General features: G+C 41.6%; 1 protein-coding gene across 11 annotated transcripts in view; it reads right to left on the bottom strand.

The window, feature by feature from the left end:
• FOXP1 (forkhead box P1) overlaps positions 1-24,100 on the bottom strand; it is a 589,886-nt gene that overhangs the window by 97,640 nt on the left and 468,146 nt on the right. For 8 of the 11 annotated variants that reach the window (XM_064275152.1, XM_064275157.1, XM_064275155.1 and 5 more), the window contains 2 exons: positions 5,362-5,499; positions 4,206-4,295 (listed from right to left, as the gene is read on the bottom strand). In XM_064275152.1, coding sequence (XP_064131222.1) covers positions 4,206-4,295; positions 5,362-5,499 — 228 coding nt within the window. Of the gene's footprint in view, positions 1-4,205; positions 4,296-5,361; positions 5,500-16,825; positions 16,916-17,186; positions 19,413-24,100 lie in introns of those variants that run through there. The other 3 variants (XM_023548024.2, XM_010590056.3, XM_064275156.1) reach the window with 3 other exon arrangements.

The raw sequence follows: 24,100 nt of genomic DNA, 5'->3' as shown, positions 1-24,100 counted from the left end.
CCTTTATCTGATACATTCATAAAATGGTATGTATATCAAGACCTTCTGATGCCAAGTTCAAAGGAAGAGAAGAATGGTGGTTTCCTTTCGGTCTCCATGGAGTTTATTTTACAGTAAAAACCATCATTCTCATATTAGCAACCAATTTCAGACTTACTACCATGCCACTGAGAAAGTTAATTGAGTTTCACTCCGAAAAACAAATTCTATACCGCTAACAACAAAAATTTAAATAAATTTAAATGAAAAGCCAGTGTTTTCATTTGAGTAACAGCATGTATAAAATGATCCAATTGTTTTCACCCCTTCGCAAGTTATCACATTAATGTAAAACCCAATGATAGTTATATTCATGTCAAAATGATTTTTTCACTTCTTCAACAGATATTAATTCACATTTAAAAAAAAAAAAAAAAGGGAAGGAAGAAGAAAAAACCCCAACATTGACATAGTACAAAAGATTGAGGAATTAGCACTTCTTGAAGTAGAATAAGGGCGGGGGGGGGGGGTTGCTGCAGGTTGGGAAGGGTGTTTCCTGTCTTACTGTAAATGAAATGTTTAAAAATCCTGTATTTATATAAAATGACTGATGCCTTTTCTGTTGTCTCTGCAGCCATCCCTAGGAAAAGCTCATGAAAGCGCTCCACGTTTGAAAAGCCAGGATATAAAAGTATACAAGGCCCATTGTCCAAAGAAAGAATTTAAAAGCAACACTGGTTGCCAGACTGTGCTCCCCACCCAGTTACCAAACACAGGATACGAGCCCGTTTGTTTACTTCTCACAATTGAATGCACACAAAAAAGGTCTCCGTGCAGTCCCCTCGACAGGTCAGTCGTCAGTGTTAAAATGCTAAAATGCCCTGATAAACCTTGCATTTCGGATCCCCTCCCTAGAGCTGAAGTCAAAGGTCTGTTTTCCTTTCTTCGGCTACTCCCTACTGCCTAACGTAAACTGTCATAACTGCTCGGGACAAACGGCCCTTTTAAAACAATCAACTTAGGCTAACTCACCCGTACTGGATGAGATCTTTCTCATCGCTTGATTTAAAATTAATTCTGCCAGCTATTTTCAACATCAGTTCTGTCAAATATTAACAAGCAGTTATTTCAATAGCTGTCCTGGGCTACATGACCCTCCCCATACAAGAGCATCTATCTTCTAAAGAAGGTCTTAAGTCTAACTCAATGTGGGGCCAAACTTTCTCAAGGAAACGTCTCGATGTAACTTCAGGGAAAACGACAGCAAGGGTAGATTGTGCTGGCCAAGGATCCAGTATTTTACTACAGAGGTCATGAAAAAGGAAAAAAGAAGTGGGGGGAAAAATAGCCTGGTGATACAAAATTATGAGCCACTAATGACTGAGGGATTCAGTAAATTAATATACTTGTTCCATCTGTCAACATCCAAGTTCAAACCTTGTTAAAATCATAACTGCCAGTCCACATCATGAAATTGATACCACGTGACTCTATTTCATTTTCACACAAAAGGGCCACCACCTGTGCGATAATTTCAGGAGACTACCCCCTTATCTCAGGAAAATAAGGGTCTTCCAGCCATTGTTACAACAGGTCTCGGTCAAACCTACTGGCACAGGCAACACATGGTGAACTCCAAGGAGACCTGTCCGCTGGTCTGCCTATCTCTAAGGATATTCAATACAACATATCATCTGTGTCACCTTTGCCTGTGAAAGGGATGACAAAGCATGACCAGAGCAAACCTGCTGCTGGAAGATGCTGACACGCTACCTTAATGTCGCACTGTCTCCTCCGTCAGACACAAAGTATTCCCTTTTCGCCCCCACTCCCTTTCCAAACTCAGACACCTCCATCACCTCCGTGTTCCCGAGATGCTCCCCTTCCTGACAACAGCAATTTGGGAGAGTTAACTTTTATCCTTCCTTCTGCTGTGTAACTTTCCCCATACCATTTCTTTATCTGCCCTCTGAGCCCATCTGAACTTTCATGTTCTCCCAGCGTGCAGACGAGCATTCCAAACTCTAACAGACCAAATAAGAGGTTAACAAGAAGTGGCAACAGAAAGGAAGAACACAATCCCTGGTAACTGATAAGAATGACAGTGGCAGCCCTTTTTTGTTTGTCTTCAAATATAGAGTTAAAGATCTTTAAAAAACTAAATTTTGATGCCTTTGAAAAGAAAGAAGCACAAAATAACAACAGGGGGTTATTGCCTGCGAGCCACAGGGGAGAAACTCCATAATTCTTATTCTCCCTTTTGAAGGCTGTTAGAAATCTGATTCAAAAAAGCAACAGCAGAAGGGGAAACCTCTTGAGGCTGTAACCATTTCCTGTGATCATGCATAATGTGCTTCAAAAGTGGGTTTTTACCAATTCTGTTGATCAATTGCACCTCCTTCCCATCCCTTCTTTTTTCTGCTGTGTTTACATCTGATGTGACTCCATGACAAGCACTGTCTGAGACTGTGAAACAGGCCTGTCATGTTGATTTATGGGCGCATCAAACCACAACTTGTCCAAACTGAAGCTCGCAGTTCATTAATTAGAGAGTTGTGACTTTGAAGTCAGCTTTCAGACTGTGGTTTTTAACATTTGGCTTAATTTATATGCTCTTGAATGTGGATCTCTAAGGAAAAAACTGAAATTCCCTTCTTGTCTTTGAACTTCTTTTGACCGCACAATAATCATTTCTTTGTCCAGAGTGATGCTTGCAATCCCAGAGTCATTAACGCGCATTGAACTGCCACTGATGAGCAAGCCCTGCTGAATTAGAAAAACAGCCAGCAAAACAAAGCTGAGAGCCTTCAGCACAGTGATATCTCACAATTACATGCCTTCCCTCCCTATGCCATTTCCATTTTAATTACTGTTAGTCCTTTAGATTTACATTTTAGACACTTTTTAATCTGTTCCCTTTTTTATTATAGCTGCACCCGGGAGCGCGCCACTGTACTTAAGGTTGTGTCAGCATTTTCATTAAATCACCTCCTCCCCTTCACCCCAAAACTGCCCCTACTCTCCAGGGGTTTCTGTCCAGGCTGCTACACTGGACTCCAGTGTGAAAACTTGGCAGGGCACGGAAAATGGACCCAATTTGGGCTGGGGGAAGAGCTGGCAAGGGAGCCTTGGGTCGTTCCCGCTAGGTCTCATTACGCTGCCTGCAATCCACACCTGTGTGACGGTTGGGATGTGGAGGTTGGTCTGGTTAGACTCCTTCTCAAAACTAACAGAAGTGCTGCCTGCTGAGGGCCAGCGAAGAAGCAATTACGTGTCATTTAACGAATTATAAATTGTGTCGTTCCAAGAAGAGCAATTTGATGAAAAGAAGTTCAGTCTACTGTAAAAACGTGAGGAGGCAAGTTAAACGGGTTAACTTGGGAATGAGGGAAAGATGTCAGATTAATGTGTACGTGGGATACAGACACTTAACACAATTGACTGGGCCTCATCTACATGCAAGAAATTGTAAAAAAAAGGGTACAGCGGAAACACCCCCCTGGGATTGAAGTTATTGTTTATGAGGCTAACACTCTTACCTAACCGAATGGCGTGGCACAATGCAATAACTTGTGGGAGCTACGAGGTATTGTGTGCCATTATTATACTGTTTTTTTCCCTCAAAAAAACACAAAAAATCCAAGCCTGACTCTTTTCTAACTTTCACTCATGCTCTATGTCTGATACATCCTTTTACTCATGACAGTAAGTACAACTTGTAGGAAGACGCTTAAGGAAAAAAAAAGATGGGGGTGTTTAATCTACTCCTAACTTTTGTATTTGTTTGTCCAAACTCTGCAACATATTCTTCCTCCAATGGAAGAGGCCATAGCCACACCCCCATATTCTCTGAACTGGGGGAAAAAAAAAAATTTGACTCTGCCTCCAGGGAAAATTGTACAAAAAGCACTTCACTTTCCTCCAGGGACCTCCTGGCTCTCAGTTCTGCCAGTTTGCAAAGGCAACCCTGAAGGTCCTGCCCAGGATCCCTCGCCCGGTGCTCGCACAAGGTACACGTGCAGTGGTATTATAAAATATGTGGCAGCAAGCAAATGGAACCCAGAAAAATCTGAGCAAAAACAGGACAATAACTCTCGGCCTGAAAGCTGAGAACCGATAGAGTCAGCTGAGTTGTGCAATCATTTAAAAGATGAATGACAGTTTAACAGCCACTAGATAGTCCTCTGGGACCTGTGGTTTGAAAGTAAAATATGTATTGTCGGTACCTCTTTAGGCTGTTTTCCAGCATGTTGTTGTTGTAAAAGTTGAAGCTGCAACTGTTCCTGTTGTTTTTTATAAAACTCTTGAAGCTGCTGCTACAAAGGAAAGAGAGGACGGTAAGTGAGAGGGTAGTGCCAATCCACTGTCCCCTTTCGGTGCCATACACAAACTGTGATTTGAAAAATAACATCCTTTTATCTGCCAGAGCCTGACCTTTAGTTTGAAACGCGACAATAAATTCCGCGCACAAGTGACTACTCTTGGCATTGTTGTTTGAAAAGTAATCTCCAAAATGAGCTGATGAAAAACATACCGTTTTCTGCACAAACTAATTAAAATATGGCAAGGAGTGACCTTCGATTGTAACAACAAAGCCAAAATGCCCTTGCGGAGAGTCTGGTGAATCTCTGCTGTGAGACATACGCAGGCTTTCTAAAGGATAGGGCCGGGCGGTACGGAGTGTCGGCCCAAGTGCGCATCAACAGCGTGAGCCGCTTCCTCTGCGTCTGCCCCCACCACCCCATCCCAGCAACCACCACCGCCATTGCACTGAATCCCATCTAGGTGGCTCAGGTGCCCATCAAGTCTGTCTAGGAGGGCCCCAGGGCACCATGACAACTAGGAGTTCACTTTGGCATCAGCATGCATGGGAGAAGTGAATCAACTCTGCGCCTTAAAATGAAGCAACTCCAAAACGCTTCTTTAAGTTGAGGGGGAAAAGAAAAACACAACCCACAACTCTGTAAGCTTCTGAGTTGAACTGGGGACTTCAAGAGCTGTCATATTTAAACCTGCTCCCAGCTTACTTCTCGTTTTGCTTTGATTCACACCATTTGCAATCCTCTGGGCTTACCAAATAAAAGAATGTAAAGCCACCTAAGCCTAAAAGATCTTATTTCTACCAAGTCCAATTACAGCCCTAATCTCTGTCCATCAGGTCCTCTCTAAGCCCAAACCCTACTCACTTGGTAAATGTAGGGCTCCTTTATTTCAGGGATGCAAATATAATCCATTACTCAGGGACCAGTCTGTGCCTTGCCCCACCCACCTTACACTGCTTACTCTTCATGGGGAATGAGGGCGGCTCCCTGGCAGGGATTCTGTATGGAGTGACGACCGGCCTTGGGTTCTGCGTGATGCTAGAAGAGGAGGGACAATTACCTGTTGAAGCATGAGGGCCTGCTGCTGCTGGAGGAGAACCTGGAGCTGCTGAGGACTCAGCACTTGTTGCTGGAGGATCTGCTGCATTTGCTGGGGAGTGATAACTTGAGGTGTCATCATAGCCACTGACACGGGAACCTAGAACGTTAATGAAGGATAAATAGGAAGCCAGGAAATCCCACGCACGCAGCCTTGCAGGTTCAGGCCGCAGGCTGTCCCCAGCCTGCTTAATGAATTGACCGCTTCCCCACGCAAAATGCATTTATCCAGAGGGGATGCAGCACCAAATCCTATTTAATCTACTATGGGGTTTATTTTAAATAACAGAAAGAAAAGGGGGAAAAAAAACCCAAAAAAACCCAACCTGGCTGCACTAAGGTATTCCAGGCCATCTTGCAGGTAGACAAGGAGCAAAAGCCTAGTCAATGCTATCTGGGGTTATTTAGGATAGAACAATCTCCATTTCTTATTAAGAATGAAGCTTTGGTCAAAATGAGCCACAGGAAGTTAACCCAAACTTAAATTTTGTTTTACAGAAGAAGGCAAATGGGAACTAATACTTCTATGGCTGGGGCCGCTATAATCCACTACCTCCGCACACAGTGATTTTGAGAGCAATCAGCGAATGCTGAGTCCTGTGGACAAATGAACCTTGGCCGCACCTTTCGAACTTAAACACAGACCCTTCCTATGATGGCTTTTCCCCTTCCTTCTTCACCTAGCATACAGATGTCTCAATTCTTTCATGTTACGTGCGATACCATTAAAAGCCACTTTCCATGACATTTCAGTGACAAACAGCTACAGTGATGAACTTGATAGCATTTCATATTTGCAACTGTTAACACGTTTCTGCACGGGCATCTCTGCAAGGAACCTGCACACTGTATCTGAAAGGATGATGTCTTGTTCAGATAAAACAGTGACATTAAAATGACAGGCTGTCTTGGCCAAGGTTACACAAATTGTATTCAAGCGGATACCTAATGACAATGCTATGAATTCTGCAAGCTTTCTAGAATGTAATTTAGCTATTCAAAATAATCACTGCACTCGTGTTTAATTTGCAGACTACATGAGAACCATTTTGTCAGTCCCCGTAAAGCAAGAAGACTATTTCACGAAAAATCACCCCCCCAAAAAAAGATAAGGAAAGAAAAAACAATGAAAGACAAAACCCATATGTCTTCTAACAGTATAATATTTAAGCATCTTACTTTTCTTTGGTTTCTAATCAAACATGTGACAGCGAGAAGCTAGAAGCAGTAAAGGATATACTTTGTTAAATAGGATCGGCTGTCATCTCATGTATTACAATAAGAGGTAATAACATGTTTTGCACTTTGCCTGTGCGCCACTTAAAAAAAAAAATCCGGTAGACAATAGCTGATCAGAAGATAAAAGAATTAAAAAATCTTTCAGGGGAGCAGTAAGCAAAAGAGAGAAATGCAGTATTAATTTTCTGTAACATAATGTCTTAATATGCAGTTTATCTTGACTTTTTCACATGATTTGTCCTGTCATTTGCATAGCGAGCTCTCATTCCTAATTTCACAGTCATTATGCACTGATGTCCTGATTTCTCAGCATCACTAATTTTGATGAACTAAAAATGGTTCCTGAAGGTCAGATTCATGTGCAGTGAATATCCTCCACTGTTGTTGTGGGCATGTTTTGCGTGGAGGGATGTTTATGTGCAAGTTTTGCATTGTTTAGAAACACTGGCTAGAACACTTGAAAAATTTCATTAACCCAACCCTGGAAGGTCATCAGTGAATTCTTCCTATTGCAGTGGGCTTTTAAGTATAGATGTAGCTACACTGTAATTGAAAACAGATGGGCATGTCTGGATATTTTTATATGCAAAAAGGGACAGATGTATATGAATGGATAAATTATCCTTTTAAAAAGATGCTTCGCAGTATGAAATATCACCAGTAATTGCAACAGTGAACTTGCAGTAAGTCTAGGGCAAACACCAAGAAGACATTATTGAAACATCTAACCATCTACAGATTTATTCCAACTAGTCTATTCTGTCTTCCTATAGAAGAAACTTTTTGAATTTTTAAATATGGATCCAGTGTCAATCGCTATCTCTTGGGCTGCTAAAGCCAATAGGTCACAATAGAAGTTTACTTTTCCTTGAGAGTTGCATCATCATACGGGAGGTTTGATTAAGCAAACAAAAGAACCACGTTTAAGGTTTCTTTTTTCCTCTGTGTTTCTTGGATTATGTACAATATAAATATCCTTGAGCCAAATTTTTGACGGTGATGAACAGGAAAACAAGCAGGAATCCCAGTGCCATCGAGTCGATTCCGACTCACAGTGACCCTATAGGACAGAGTAGAACTGCCCCACAGAGTTTCCAGGGAGCGCCTGGCGGATTCAAACTGCTGACCCTTTGGTTAGCAGCCACAGCACTTAACCACTACGCTACCAGGGTTTCCGACAGATAGGGCGGTGTAAAACCTCAGCTGGTAATGAACACAAATTTAACAGAGGTGTAAGAGAAATCACCACAGCAACAACCTCCCGGCCATGGTTTTTAGAAGAACTACGGAAATTCTATGCTAGAAAGGTACATAAGAGAACTTTCCAGGGTGATAGGAACGTCCCCTATCTTGAGTAGGTTGGCAGTCACGTGGAGATATACAACTGTCAAAACTTTATTGTACAATTAAGATGAGTGCATTTTATTGTCTGTTAATTACAGCTCAACAAAATAATTGTAAAAGTATAAAAAATATGTTAAAATAGTCCGTAAGTTTTTTTTTTTTTTTTTAAACTCCTGGCAAAATTGTGTGTCCCTTCTTAAATCAGAAACACCACTGTCCCTTAATTTTCAATAAAAAAGGAGATCAAGGAAAGGTTGGACATATACAGATAACGTATAAACCTTTGTATACAGCCACGATGTAGTATAAATCTCCCTTTCTCATAGTTATTTAGTCATTTTCTGCAGTTCTGTTACAGAAGAGGAAAATGAACTTGAATCTCCCCCGTTTTCCCTTTGGACATTTTGATGCAGGTGCCGGTGAGTAATAAAATGCTTAAAGTAGCAGGCACAGTCAAAGGAGGGAGAGAGGCAAGAAGCCCCAGTAATTCTCCACAATGGAAGATGGGCCTCTGAATAATCAGAAGTGGGTTATTATATCCTGATGGCCTTAACTTTGCTTTTACTATCTGAAACCACATTTTCACACCAGTTAGCTCTGGGCCTCCAAAGTGGGCTCGGGCTTAATTTACAAATGTAATAAAACCAAGATTTTCCCAAAGTTGCTGCTCCAACACGTCATGAAGAGAGCTTGTGGAAAGCTTTAACAAACATGTTCAAATGGACCAGAAACCATTGCGGGGTAGAAAAGAAAAGAAAAAAATATCTGAGCACACGTTAAGTCTTTAAATAGTTAAGAATTATAGCCTATATATCCACTTCCTTAACTCCCAATGTCCAACTTCTTCATGCAGCTAGTCCCTACTAATACTAGGAACCAAAGGGCAAGCAGTACCAGTGAGAGGCTATTATAGCCCACACTTTATTGCCCATTACGGCTGAGGTCATTAGCGGCAAGAGTGATTGTACCGGTCCTAACCTATTGATCACCGTAACTACTATCATTTAATCCTGTGCTGAATGTCTGGAAAGCGGCTAAAGGCACACAAGAGAGAGTGCTTTAGCATTGAGAAATATGGCTGCAGCTTAGAAATTACACTTTGATTCATAAAATCTAGCCAGCGGTTTAAATCAATAGTATTTAAAACAGTCATGTAAGTTTTTAAGTACATCGCTCTAGTATTTATGGGCCCCTCTTCGAAAGTCCTCAGTCAAAACTAAACTTTTTTTTTTTTTCCCTGATCCCAGGCCATCTACCTTACCCTCCCTAAGATAAAAGTATGAATTCCTGATGTTTTCTATGCTGCAGGGCTCCTGCCTTAACCGGGAGTTCTAGCTAATTCTTGATTTCTTCCTGAAATGACAATTTGAATATCATGCAAAAAAAAAAAATTATATCCCCAATACTATAACTGCCTTAACTGTTTGAGTATATAGAAATGAGTGTGTTTTATGAGTTAACAATGAATCATAGAAGGCAATTTATGAAGAACTAGAATGATTCTGTCTAGCTGCCTTTAGGGATCAGAAATTCAAATTAAACTTCTGGCAGACATTTAAAGAATGCTAGCATACAAAACTGAATTTAAACACACACACACACACACACAGTTAACACTCTTCGGTTTGGTTTGAAGAGGAAATCATGAATTAAAAAAAAACACACCGCATGATATACTGTTGACTGATAGCAACTGGGTGTGGCCGATCCCAGGTGCACACAAACCTGCCGGAATGGCAGAAATACAGCTGTGCTGGGGACCTCGGCAGGCTGCTAGTATGGGCCTGCTGCGACCTAATACCAGCAACTGGGAGAATGTCGTTAGCAAGCACTGACAACTGCTGGTAAGAGCCCATACGCTGCTGTGTAAATTCTGCCTGATACAGTTTTCTTTCTCTTCAAAATGACTGCATCATCTGAATGCTGGAAGATAATTAAAATATTATGCCTTATTATTTTCTTTTCTCCCCAAGGGGAAAGCCAGGTGATGGGAGGGGGAGCAAAATCTAAAAAGCAAACAAACAAACAAGAAAACACCCACAGTAACAATACTTGGTTCTCATCTAGGATACAATGGAAGGAATTGGGTGGGAAGAGAGATGACACAATATAAATACTGAAAATAACACGTTATCCTTTTTTTTCCTTTCCCTTTAGTTTACATTCAAGTTAACGACAAATAAATCCTGCCCAGTATAAACACACATATATTTTGTACATCCGCATCTTTTCGAAATGGCTGTGTGAACACATAGTAAAAATGAGAAGAAAAAATTTTAAATACGACTTTATCTCCATTAATCTGGATTAATAATTTAGAAACTATTTTTAACCTCTTATCATTCACCACATGTATGTCCCAGGTAACTTGCGCCCATTCTAGACTTCAGGCTGTGTTTGAGGGGTAACTAGCCAGGTTAGGCAGCACTACCTGGTTCATCAAATAAGAGCAGAACAAATTAGAGGTCTCCAAGACTGCAACGACAAAACAAAACCAATAATACGGTTTCACTAAAGAAAAGGAAAAAACCCTAACTATGCCAAATTTTATATGCACTATAGAAGCTTTTTTATAGAAGCTAGCCCACGTAGAAGAAAAATATCGCCTCCCCCCACCCCATGAAAGACAAGAAAAAATAGTTTTCATAATTAATAAGCCATTGGAGACAACTGATATATTGGCAAACAGAAAAGTTAGGAAGCTTCTATCGACTGTACTACACACACACACACACACACACACACACAGGTACCATGCGAGATAGCTGTATCACAGGGGAATGAAAATACATTTCTGACATAATATTTCAGTCTTCAGAAAATAAAAAAAGCATGCTATTCATGTGGAAAGCATAATTCTGTTTCATTACGGAATTTTGCTTTTTGTGTAACTCTTTTTTAGCTATTTTGCCACAATACTGTACAACGCATTAAGGCAGGTAATGGTTATTATATTAATGCAAAATCATCTAAGTAGTCAGTCATTAGCATAACTGTTCTCTCAGTAACAATACAACCACCTATTAAAATTTTAGAAAAAAAAGAGCTCTTTAAAATGCAATTAGTATTTCTTTTTTTTTTTTTTTTATCATTTTGTTTATTACATTCTGTCAAGAAAGGCTATCTTTCTTTCATGATGGAACTGTATGGCCAAGACTTGCCTGCCAATCAGGAGTTGTTTCAGGTTATCTACTCTAACAGGCAAGCTCTAGGCAAAGCTCTCTAAGCTCTTCTTTGTCTTTAAATTTTTAAAAGTGGCATAAATTCATATTTGTTTACAGCAGGGGCGTTAGTGGAACATCAGCCACTTTTGTCTAACACTTCCTATGCATACAAGGTGACTCCACTGAGTCCCAACATAACTGTTTGCAGCTCTAATAAATACCAGCTTCATTTGCAGAAAAATGTAACGTTTACATGAATTAAAATCGCTTCTCCCATTAGTGACTGTTAAACACAGGAAACAATGAAAGCTACACATGAAAATCATCATTCGACAAGCACTGATCTTTTCAGCCTTGCAACTATTATTATTATTTAAATCAAGGAAAAAAGAGAAAAAAAAGCCTCCTCCTTCCTTCCTCAAACCTCCTTCTCCTGTAGGTGAGATGGAAAACAATTTAATGCACGTGAAACAAACATGCTATGACATTTTATATTAACAATAATAAAAATATTTTTAAGTGCTGCAAATAGGAGGGGGGAGAACCATTCCAAGAAGGTACCTCAGAAAAGAATTCTACCCACAGATCTTTAACTTTTAAAAAGCAAAAGAAGAGGCCTGGGCTAAATACATTCTCTTACATGGAAGCATTACTCAAAAATAAAGAGACAGCACCAACTGTATCAATCCTATTTGAGACACACACATGATTAAAAGGAAGGATGGCTTGTAGATAGTTTTACATCAACAGTTACTATTCACTGAAGAAAAAGAAAATGTTTATCTTTTGTGAATAAAATATATCCCTACGACTAAGAATTAAATTTGTAGCTCTGCTTTCTCCAAGCTTCAGCCAGCACAGAAAACGTCACAGGAAGCCTAACTATAAGTATGTATTTATTTTATATTACTGAGGTTATATATTATTGAGGCTAGGGAGGGGGAAAAAGCTATAATTGAACTTATACATGCAGGTAGGCCAAATGTGAATCATTCCAAAGTTTCGTAGGGCTTTACTTAGGATGCAATCACTTTTTTTTATCTTTTATTTTTTACAATCACAACTGAAGTTCCTCAAATTGTGCAGGTTCTCAGGCATATTTCCAACACTTACTTCCACCTTGTACATCACAGTTAAACGAAGGGGTGCCAATCAGATTCTAATGTGAAAACATGAGTTGCTTCTTTGACCATCTCACCATTCACTGATTTCTTTCTAATGAAGACAAAGCCGAACCAAAAGCTCCCTAAGTGTTAAAGGTCAAAATATGCTCAAAAACGCCTTGTAAAATCACAGCAAATGGGGAACCCGGGAGGACCTGCTTCATAAAGTGGTGTGACAATTAGAGTGATTGTACAAAAAGGCCATCTTCAGGAAAAAAGTCAAAGAAATTAAGCCGCCATAACTGTTAACAGGTTAGATGAAAAAAAAAAAAAATCAAAATTTAATGTATTCTCCCCTGTGTCATCTTGTTTTGTCAAGACATCAAATAGAATTGGGAAGTACAAAATAACAAGCCCTTGAGAAATCACAGAAGCCGACCTTTTTGATGTTGTTGATTTACCTTGTTCTCAGTTATTTGAACAATGATGTTTCAGATTTAAGGGCAAGATAAAGCTTAAAAATTAAAACATGATACGAGGTGTTCTAAAAAGTACACCATAAATAACATTTAGCCTGCATCTTCAGTGATTAAGCTGCTTTCCTAACTGGATTTGAAAATGAAGCACAATGCACAGGTTCAATTTTCATCTTTCTCATTCCAAATTAATTGCTCTTCAAACAACTGCCAGGTTGGGAGAGAGGCTCAGAGAAGATTATTTCTACAGCCCCAAAGCAGCCGTCCAGTTTACCTCTGCCCAGATCATCCAAGTTCCCACAATCCACTGGACTGTTTAGAGAAGAGGTACTTGAGTTTTCTTTTTCAAATGAGAGAAAATAAAACCGAATGTGGAATGCCATTTAAGGGAGGAAAATATTACACACTATGAATTGCCTAAAACAAGTATCCGGAAATATCATCCTGCTCCCAAGAAAACAAACCTTTCACCAAAGAAAAACAAACGCAGCTTGTGGAGTTAAGACTGTTTCCAAATGTAGCCATGCAGGTATACAGAAAGCTACTCCACACCCCTTCTTTGCCCTGAGAGATCTACAGCTCAGGAGCAATGGAACTCCTTGTCTTATACGCAATATTATATACAAAGATAATCACAAGACTGCTTTCTCAATTTTCTTATGTAAGTAGCTTCTTCTACCACAGCATATATATAAAACAAAGCATGTAGCAGTTAAATGCATCTATTTAAAAGGCATTAAAAGTGAATAACCCAGTATTTCCAGTCGCCAGCAGATTTTGTAAAACCTGAACAGTCGGTAAGACTTTTCGACCATTATAATGCTTGTCATCAAATTCATATTTTAACATCTAACACTCACAGACACAATTTATGTATTATTTATCTCAGCCTTCTCTGGTCAACTGTTGCTGTGTTACCCCTTGCATGTAATCACACTGAACGACCTACCTAAAGTGGATTCTAACTGGCCACTGTTTTTGCCCAGTTACTAACAGCATAGTTTTAGGGTTCTCTAAACCACATAATACATTTCTTTCAACCTTCTCTTTTGCCAATTCAAATTATGCTCAAATTTTAGTATAAGCTGAAAAGCTGGTTACAAAATTCTCTCCTGATTGTCTCAGAAACAGAGTAACTCAAACAGAAACATAGTAACTGAAACAACACTTCGGCCACATTAGCCAAGATGAATCTGGAATTTCATTGCTTTTAATTAATCTGGATTTTAATTTCACTGTATCTTGCCATTGTGTGGAGGTTGGCTGAAAAGTTGCAGAACTGGTCAGTGTCATGAAAGAGTTTATCTTTCCAGCGACAGCTCCTGACAACGTACAAACGCAAGGCAGCAACCATGAGGGATTTTAAAAGGTGCATTTATCTGCAAACAACAACAACAAAAAATTCAAACCAACCATTCCTATCATAATCTTTCTGATGATTTATGGTTTACCAACTGAGCAAGGTTATGCAACACTGCATGCCTTTAGATGCATTATTTGAGCTCGTTGAGATTTAATTAAGATCACAGCCTCTAAAATCCTTGTCAAATGAAAATTCAGAGAAGACAATACACTATATATCCTCATGCAGAATGTTTCCACTCCAATCTCTTGAAAAATATGTGTTAACCCGCGTTTCTAAGGCTGCAGACAAAAGTTCACTAATTTTGTTTTCTTTTGACACTTAGGTTGTTTTCTATTACATGTCATGAGATCATTCCCTTCTAGGGAGAGAAGAAAAAAATCGAGAGTGAAACATGTTGCAGAAAATGCACTTGACATTACTATCTGACATTATCATAGCTTTGCTATGATGTCATCACATTTTCATATAATCAGCCCATGCTTAGAAGAGTTTCATTTAAAGAACTATGTTTATTAAAAAAACAAAAAACAACATAAATCGTCGGTTCCTTCAGGGAGGCCTACTTGCCTTGAATTACTCGGATTAAATAATTGGCGTGTCTTGCTGCTCATTTCCTTAATAACCAACTTTTTGTCAGGCAAACTGCACATTTAGGGAGGAAAGTTCTTAGGACAAACAGGTATGAAGCCCAATACTTTCAATCTATAAATACTTCATAAGATTAAAAAAAATTATACCCAACATATATTTACTAGATTTTTCTCTTATACACTGGTATTGCCCCATGTTAGTTTTTCAAGAAAAAAATGTATGTTGTGTGACCCAGTCCAGCATACTTTTATTTGTATCATTTTAATATTTGGTTGCTTATCTCATGCCTTAGAAATGACAGGTGCTTGCAGTCTCGATCTTGACAGGCCACTACACAAATAACTGTCTTGCCTGAAAGGGCTAATGCAATACTAATGAGCAATAAATCAACTTTGATTATCAAGTGTCAGCCCAACCCGTTCTCAGTTCAGCTCTATCACATCCCAGAGTCAAGTCAGTGTCTCCGGGTAGGCAGTCTGTATTTTGGTTTCATTTTTACACACTTCTCTCTGAAATGTGTCAGGCAGCCACAAAGAATCACATAAACTAGAAGTAGACCTTTTTCAATTTATGTGAAGGATATCAATTAGGGGAATGTGGTCTGGTCTCTTCATTTGATTTACTCAGTGATAAGTCTTCACATCCAAGAAAGCTTTGTATTTTTTTTTTTAAACAACAACAGCAGCAACACATTAAGTCTGCAACTTCGAATCTTAATGTGATCATCTTTGAGGTTTTGGACGCTGGCGTGCTAGCTCGAACACTTTACCACATAAACCACCTTTGACTGCACAGACACATTCCTCTCGGAAAATCTATTAAAAACAAACAAACAAACAAAAAGCAAAATAGGGCCACTTTTAAAATATAAACTTCACTTGCTTAAGAAAAAATGGCTTCTTTAACACTGACTTCCTAATGATAAAATAAATGTAACTTTTTTTTTTCTTGAGCAGATTAGTCACTGATAGTATGATTCACATTTCCTGTTATCAGGCTTAATTTTTCCCCCAAATGTGTCACTTTCAGAATGTTGGAATCTATGGAAATTAGATGATTTGCATTTTTAAGTTGGCTTGATTAGAACATTTGGTCTGCTTGGACAAGAATGTAAAATTACTACATAGGTTAAACTGCAAGGCCTTGAAGGAGTTAATCCCAAAGAGGAAGAGTCTATATGTACTTTGCTCTAAAACTTTACCACCCACTTCCTAAAGGTCCCCTCCTTCCCGTCACACTTGAGGGGGGGTGGGGGAGTCTCAATTCCATTGCCGGGTCTTACTCGCAGGTCTGACAGTTGAGTTAGCTACGTTCAGAGCCCGTTCAGATGGGAGTACCCACAGCGATTCTCCAGACTGTAGCACGTCCGAACCCAAACCCCGCTCACTACTTAATTAACCAGCCGAGTAATACGACAGAGGCTCAGAACCCCCAACCTGCCGGAGTGTTCCCCTCGCCCGCCTGTCTGTTTCTGTTCGCAGTTTTATCCCCCACCCCCACCCCCGACTGTGTGTGAACTCCTTAAATTTGAACAGCTAAGCTGAAAATAGCCCAGACAGATATAGAAACAAACTATCAGACGCGAAGAAACAGCCACACGGGTTACACTGAATGAAGGCTCCTTGTATATTTCACACGCTCGGAAAGTGACATAAATCACACCCCAGATACGTCCCCCGAAATGGAGTGATGGCGAGGGCTTTACCAAAGTGGCAGCGTGAAGGCCAGACAAGCAGAAAACGAATAGCAAACGAAATGGGAGGAATAAAAAAAAGAAGAAAACCAGAGCGGGGCGGGGGGGGGGGGAGCAGGACTTCCTCCAACTCTCGGCTACACCCCACCCATGAACATTTAAAAAGAGAGAGAGAGAGAGAGAGCGCGAGAGAGAAAGGGGAAAAAAATCTCTCTCTCCAGGACCCACAGGCCTGTAGCTTCCTCCTACCCTTCCACCCCCACTTCCACTTCCAGAGCGCAACTTCTACCCAAGTTGCTAAACAGCGATTATTATTATTTTCTGTTTGTCAAGACAACTTAAAAAACCCTCCGGGCGCTCCTGCCTTCCCCCACCGAGGCCCCAGGAAGCTGGCACCGTGGCGCCCGGCGAAGGAGAGCAGAACGGCAAAGATCAATCAGAGTGACCAACCTGACACACTCCATGTAGCCGCCAGGCGCGCGGAGCCGGCTTGGGGCGCCCGCGCTGGGCGGCCGTGGGGTCCGGCGGCCTCGGCGTGCAGCGGACTGCACGCGCGCAGGGCGCTCGGCTCGCGGGCTGACAAGCCGCGCCGCCGCGCCCACCGCCCCGCCCTGCTCCACCAATCACAACCCGCCTCCAAACACCCCGCGCCGCCGCGCCGCGCCCCACACAATGGGCTCCGCGCCCCGCGCCCCGCGCCCTCGCCCCTGCCCCCTGTGCGCGCGCGCGGCAGGTGAAACCACGCTCTTGTGAAATCGCGCTTTTGTCTCCAGAGCAACTCCTGTTAATTGCTGTTAACCCTTTGACCTGCCTCTGGCTGGTGTCTGGGCAGCCCGGCACAGAGCGCATCGCTCCCTCTGGCCGGGGCTGCCTGTTTGGGGCTTTTTGTTTGGTTGCGTGTTGGCTTCGTCTTCAGAACTGACAAAGAGTTGTCCTCGCCCTTAAGACAGGCCCGAGGGGCAAGGAGGGAAGCCGGCGCTCCAGGCACACAACTCGACCGCTCTGAGCAACTGTTGAAAAATCGGAAGGAGATGCGGGGCTTCAAAGGCAGCGCGGGGAAGCGCTTTCCTAGAAAACGGCCTTTGGAAGAGAACTTTCGCTTCACGTCGATGACTGAACCGAGCGTTAGCCTCCCCCCACCCCCTTTCTTTCTAAGAGTCGGGCTCGCCGAAGTGTGCCTGTGCGCGCAGAGAAAAACTAAGCCGACACGGGGGTTGAAATAAATAACAACCAAACGTGCCTCGTCGCTGAACCAAGCTACTTCCGCTCAACAACGACAGCTGCTATCGAAAGCATCCGCCACACGTTTGCTAAGAAATGATTCTTTACATTCCTTACTTATTTATACAACAACAAAGGCAACTCTCAACAAGCACTTTAAGATGACCTCTATTAGGAATGGTCACTGCTCTTTAATGCTAATTAAAGCTCAGTACAGTGTTAAAAAAGTCACCCAACATCCTGAACTTTGTTGGCTGAACTGGCACCACTCGAGTGCCAGGTGAAAGCAGTCAACTTCGGCAGCTCCAGAAATCAGTGTTACCCCTGCTCAAACTTGGAGAAAAATTTCCGGGCCTATACTTTTAAAAAGATCCTCCAAACCCAAGCCCAAAATCTAACATTTTAATTTTTTCCTCAAAATATTCGAGGAAAACAAATGACATAAACGATGATTATCTATTTTCTCTTAATTGAAGAAGGCGCTAATCCCATTTAACAACAACAAAAGATAACAAAGACTAACCTAGTAATTCCAGGAGTTTTACTTGAAAGCATTTTTTTTTTTTTATTTCAGGTGTATTAAATGGAGGTGACTACGAACCAGAAAGCATATTGATAATATTTCCAATCAAACCAATGCCTGAATTTCAGTAGGGTCGGCCGGGAGCAGACAATCTGGCTGCAGAAGAGACAAAAGTGCCAGTTGACTGTCAGCTTATGATGGGATGTTAAATGGCTGCAGTGCTGATCGTTCTCCATCCTAAAGTGTTTTTGTGTCAGACAACACATTTATTAATGTGATTTTTTCAGGTCACAAAAAAAGTGACCCCGCCCTCTCATAAATACTTAAAGAGACCAGGGGCATTCTTTCTTGGGGAGAGGGGCTTCAAATCTGTCAGAGGTCCCAGCAATCAGCTGAGTTCCAGAGCTCTTTAAGGAGGGAAGGGCAGGCCCCAAAGGGAGAAAATAAAAATATAGGAAGTTCTCTAACCAATGTGTAGCAAGAAAGTGGAAATGATCTTTTCAAAATACACAAGTGGGTTTGTTGTTTTCCCCAAGGTCTCAAAAATTATGTGAGATTCAATTTCCGTGAACAAAGTTGGGGTGCGTGTTGAGTAAACAGTCTGTATTCTTTAAAGACAAGTTCTTCATGAGGCACCCACGGAACCCGGGCACGCTTTTCGAGTTGGACTACCTCCGTTTTAGGTCAGTGTTTATCTGCTAATAGTCTCCAGGAGCATCCAAGCAAACAACAAACAAGCAAACAACAAACATTACAGACGCAGTGACCCAGCTGTGAAGATGAGCCTCACACAAAATAATGACAGAGTGATGCAATGCGGTGTTACACAAGTATTAAATTGTACCGTCGTGGCTTTAGGAGCCATGGGATCGGAGAGAAAAGGGGAGACCACTGGGAGGGAGAGGTCTGGGAAGGCCCCTTGGGTAGGTGGTATTTAAAGGACTGATGGTTTGGATAAGGGGGGAGGTGACAACATGGGAGGGAAATGGCTTAGCATGCTAACTCTGAAGCCACCTGGAGCCCATCCCGCCCTCTCTCCAAACAGACAGATGACACGGTGACTCAGACTATTTCTAGGCAAGAAGATGTACCACCCGTTGATAAACCTGGGTAAGCTGTACATGCCAGGCCATTTTGGTTAATTCTGGATTCTCAAGCTCTCTTTCCACGTGGCCCTGTCTACTGCCCTGTACTTGTGATTCTGTGAGAACTGGAACCTTCCACAGATGGAGCACAATAAAGAATGTTAAAACTTGTCCTGAATTTGATGACTTAGTGCCATTTATTCATCACCATGAATGCCAGATCGATATGGAAAGGCTGGGTCAAAATGAACCAAAAAAAAAAAAGGGGGTGGGGAGGTGAAGAATTTGGATGATGGGGACTTAAGAATGGATTCTTAGCCACAGTGTCTTAGTTGTCAAAGCAATTAATGTGAAATATAAATTACAATCCCCATTTTACAGAGGAGGAAACTGAGGTTCAGAAAGGCAGTGATTTTTTTTCCCAAAGAATCAAATAAACCCCGCACCATGGGCCACAAGGGGCAGCAGATAGAAAAAAAAAAAACCGACTGTTAAAAGAGAAAAGAGAGGCCATGATCCTATAAAATGAGTATCAAAAAACAGAAATGCTAATGTTTAAGGAAGAGTGAGGGAAATGCTAAATACTATACTTAAAAATATTTTTGATCCCACATCCTAACACCCACAACAGATACAGCTCTTGTTCAAACCCACATATTAAGAAACCTGTCAGCTGCTAAATGAGTCCATTGTGCAGCTGGCTGTGCACTTAAGAGAAGATTACTATGATCCCACACCAAACTCTAACCACCAAATAACACACCTGGGACTAAAATCATGTATTATATTTGGTTCTGCTGAGCCTTTGCCTTGAACACAGAAGGAAGTGAGAGGTTTTACTGCCCATTCAGAGCTGAGAATGGAGATGAGATGTATTAAAGGAAGAGTCAAAGGAGGTCTCTCGTGAGGATATCATTCCCACACACACTGGTGAATGGCATGGTGGGGAAGTAGACACAAGCAATGGTCCTTGGCCCACTTGGTCCTCGACTCCAGCTGAGATCCTGCTTTGTCGGGGGGTGGGGGGGAGTTGCCACTGAATCCATTCTGACTCATGGTGACACCATTATTTGTCAAGAGTAGAACTGTGCTCCATACAGGTTTCAATGGTTGATTTTTTGGGGAAGTAAATCGCCAGGCCTTTATTCCAGAGCAGTTCTGGGTGGACTTGAACCTCCAACCTTTCGGTTAGCAGCCAAGTGCATTAACCCTTTGCAGCACCCAGTAACTCTGCTTTGCCAGAAGCTACTTGGAAATGCTACAGAAAGGACAGATGAGTGGACGGTACCCCACATATTTCTAGCAATATTGAAAGTGGGAGACCTGCCCCGGTAAAAGACAGTTATGGTACCATGTTCTCAGAGGAAACCATCTCAAATCTCTGTTGCCAGAAAGTGGACCTGCCATGATGGGTAAAATAAAACTTGATGGGTAGAACAATCAACTACATGATAGAAGATCACAACCTTTAGATCAAGTTACTATCTTATTCCAAACAAGACTTGCATTAACACCTATTTCCTTTCCCTTTTCCTATTAATTTAGTGGAGTGCCCAGAATATATTCTGGTATGAGAGAATTTAAAGAGATTTAACCAGGTGACTCTGTTGTTAGAAAGAAAAAGGTGAAGCAACAGGAATCCAAAACTTGGGCCCCTCACCCCCACTGTGCTTGATGGTCTGCCCAGGGAAGCTTACCTCTCCCTCAGGAAACATGACTTTAGGATTTCTGACTCCCCAAAGGAAATCCTGGTGGCCTAGTGGTTAAGTGCTACGGCTGCTAACCAAAAGGTTGGCAGTTCGAATCTGCCAGGTGCTCCTTGGAAACTCTATGGGGCAGTTCTATTCTGTCCTATAGAGTCGCTATGAGTTAAGAATTGACTCGACGGCACTGGGTTTGGTTTGGTTTTGGTTGACTCTCCAAAGACCTGGAGCCCGGTGGCCACTTAGTTACTAAATTGTAACAGCAATGCTTGATTCCTGAGATCTGGACATCTGTCTCCAAGGAACCACCGTTCCATCTTGACTTAAGCAGCATTTTACTTAAAATATAAATTAATACATCATCCATCTACAGGGAGCTAAACTAGTGAACTCTATATCAATACTGTTTATGTCACTGTTACATCTATGTTGACAATGAAGCTAATTATGTTGTTTTTCTTCTGTGCCTGCTAGTCTGGCCAAGGGAAAAGACAGAGTTCTCACTCTTCCACAGGAGTTTAAGTTTCCCTTTATGACATCCTCCAAACTGCCATTCACATCATCACTTAATGCAACATTTTATAATGCCACTGTTCCTAGCTAATTTATATGTATACAACGTGACATGTCAACATTCAGGTGACTTATGAAACTGATGGGGTACACGAGCTATGGAAAACAATCCCTCCCTGCAAAACAAAACAAAACCAGAAAACAAAGGCCGTGATTCCAAATGTAAAGACATTAATAAAACATCACAGGTAAACATTATCACGTGTGGAAAAGAAAAATGGCAGCAACCTGTCCTAATTCTCCAACTGACAGTAATAAATTACCCTCTCATTTACCATAAAACTATAATCCCTCGTTTTAACACAATGTAAAATTTATTAGTGAGGTTAGAACAGATTACATAGACATATTCAAAGTTCTCAGAAAGTTACATGTTTGGGGGCAGGAAAGCATTGCCCAAAGATCTTTATCCTTCTGGTAGCAGGAAAAAAAAAAACTACCAAATGCAATTTATTATTTCACCTCTGAGCAGTGGCTGCATTTATGGCACACCCCAAGTACACAGGCAAACCCTTGATTTTTAAACGGCAACAACTGGGGCACTGAAGGGGAAAGAAAAGATGACGCTTGGGGGATGAAATTACATTTTAATATATATTTTTTAACATTTAATTATGTAGAAATTGCTGAATATCAGATAAAGGCAACTGACCACCTTTATTTCATACAGTCAGCTTTTCCGGAGGCCGGTGGTGCGCAGCGGGCCTGCAGAGAGGCACGGGGAACCTGTTCCATCTTGCCCTGGGCACAATGCTGCCAGCTCTTCCTCCCCTCCACCCCGCCCTCCTCTGACCCTAAGCTGACACACCCTCTTGTCAAAACCTTCCTTACGCCTGCCCTCTGCTGGTAAGCCTGCCAGGATTAGGAAACTCTGACTACCTCAATTTATTCAAAAGACAACTTTTAAAAGCCAGAGACAGAGAGGGCTTGGGATGAACTATTAACTGGAATACATAAATTAAGACACTTTAACAAAACTGGGGGACGGGGGAAAGGAGGCCCGCTGGTGAAATATGGTACTTTTAATGTAAAAACGCACATTCGTCTACTCTACTGCCTGCTCACTCACAGCACAGGAGTGCCAAACTCTATATTTTAGCTTGCCTGAGAGAACAACCTGTATTACAGCCAGGCATCTTGCCTTCTTTGGCTCATTCTCTGGGGAACGCGTGTCGGCGCATTTTCAATAAAACACCTTCTTAGCAGTAATGGGCCACTGTTCCCGTTTCAGTGGTCCCTGAGGTTTCATGATACAGTATATTTAGCTGACTCGCGGTTCAAGTTTTCCTTTGGCATTCATAAGATCCATATAAAGGGGAGGAAAAAAAAAAAAAAAGGAAAGAAGAGCTCTCATCTAGCCTTGTTTAAGTAAGAAAACAGTTAACTTTGAGGTTGATTAGCAACTTAGCTAAAACCCAGGGACACGCTCCCATGCCCTCTCCCCACTACAGGAACCTTTCGCACATGTGAGCCAGACTGGAGGCCCTTTGGAGGCCCCAGGCACTAGGGGGTAAATTTCTCAGCAGCGTGCTGGGGTTTAACTGTGCAACTTCTGTCAGTGTCAATGGGCAGCACGAGGCCTGTACAAATCCCTGCATACCATTTCAAAAATATATCTCCAAGACGGGAAAATGAAGCTTAGCAGTTGCAACCTCAAAAGCATTCAGGAAGTAGCACTCTTGACAGCGCTTTAGATGCCGAGTAAATGCTCTTATAAAGAACACCCAATCCAGCCGACAATAAATTTTACGCTGGGGAAGCCCGCACAACGCTGTGGAATCCCCTCCAAAGATAATTGCCTTCTACACTCCGTGTGGCATAGAAACTGCTACACAGAAAGCATTTTCTGGGGCTCTAACAGGAAAGGTGTGCGTCAGGGTCGTATGCTTTCACTGTACTTATTCAATCTGTATGCTGAGCAAATAATCTGAGATGCTGAACTACATGAAGAAGAAACGTGGCATCAGGATTGGAGGAAGACTTATTAACAATCTGCAATATGTAGATGACACACGCTTGCTGAAAGCAAAGAGGACTTGAAGCACTTACTACTGATGAAGATCAAAGGCTATACAACCTTCTGCGTGGGTTACACCTTAACATAAAGAAAACAAAAATCCTCACAACTGGACCAAAAAGCAACATCATGATAAATGGAGAAAAGACTGAAGTTGTCAAGGATTTCCTTTTACTTGGACCCATAATCAACAGCCATGGAAGCAGCAGTCAAGAAAACAAATGACCCACTGCATTGGGCAAATCTGCTGCAAAAGACCTCTTTTAATGCATTAAAAAGCAAAGATGTCAGTACGAGGATTAAGGTGAACCTGACCCAAGCCATGGTGTTTTCAACTGCCCCATATGCATGTGAAAGCTGAAGTATGAATAAGAAAGAGGGAAGACTATATGGTGCCTGGCTACAACCCAAGACTGCCCTGATAGAGAACACAACAGAGAGTCCCTGATGGAGGACAGCAGTGGGATGCAGACCTCAAATTCTCCTATAAAAAGACCAGACTTAATGGTCTGACTGAGACCAGAAGGACCCTGGAGGTCATGGTCCCCAGACCTTCTGTTGGCTCAAGACTGGAACCATTCCCAGAGCCAACTCTTCAGACAG

Source organism: Loxodonta africana, chromosome 22, assembly GCF_030014295.1.
Source record: "Loxodonta africana isolate mLoxAfr1 chromosome 22, mLoxAfr1.hap2, whole genome shotgun sequence".
Classification (NCBI taxonomy): Eukaryota; Metazoa; Chordata; class Mammalia; order Proboscidea; family Elephantidae; genus Loxodonta; species Loxodonta africana.
Note: the sequence above shows the minus strand (reverse complement) of the source record. Positions and strands in the feature narration are given on the sequence as shown.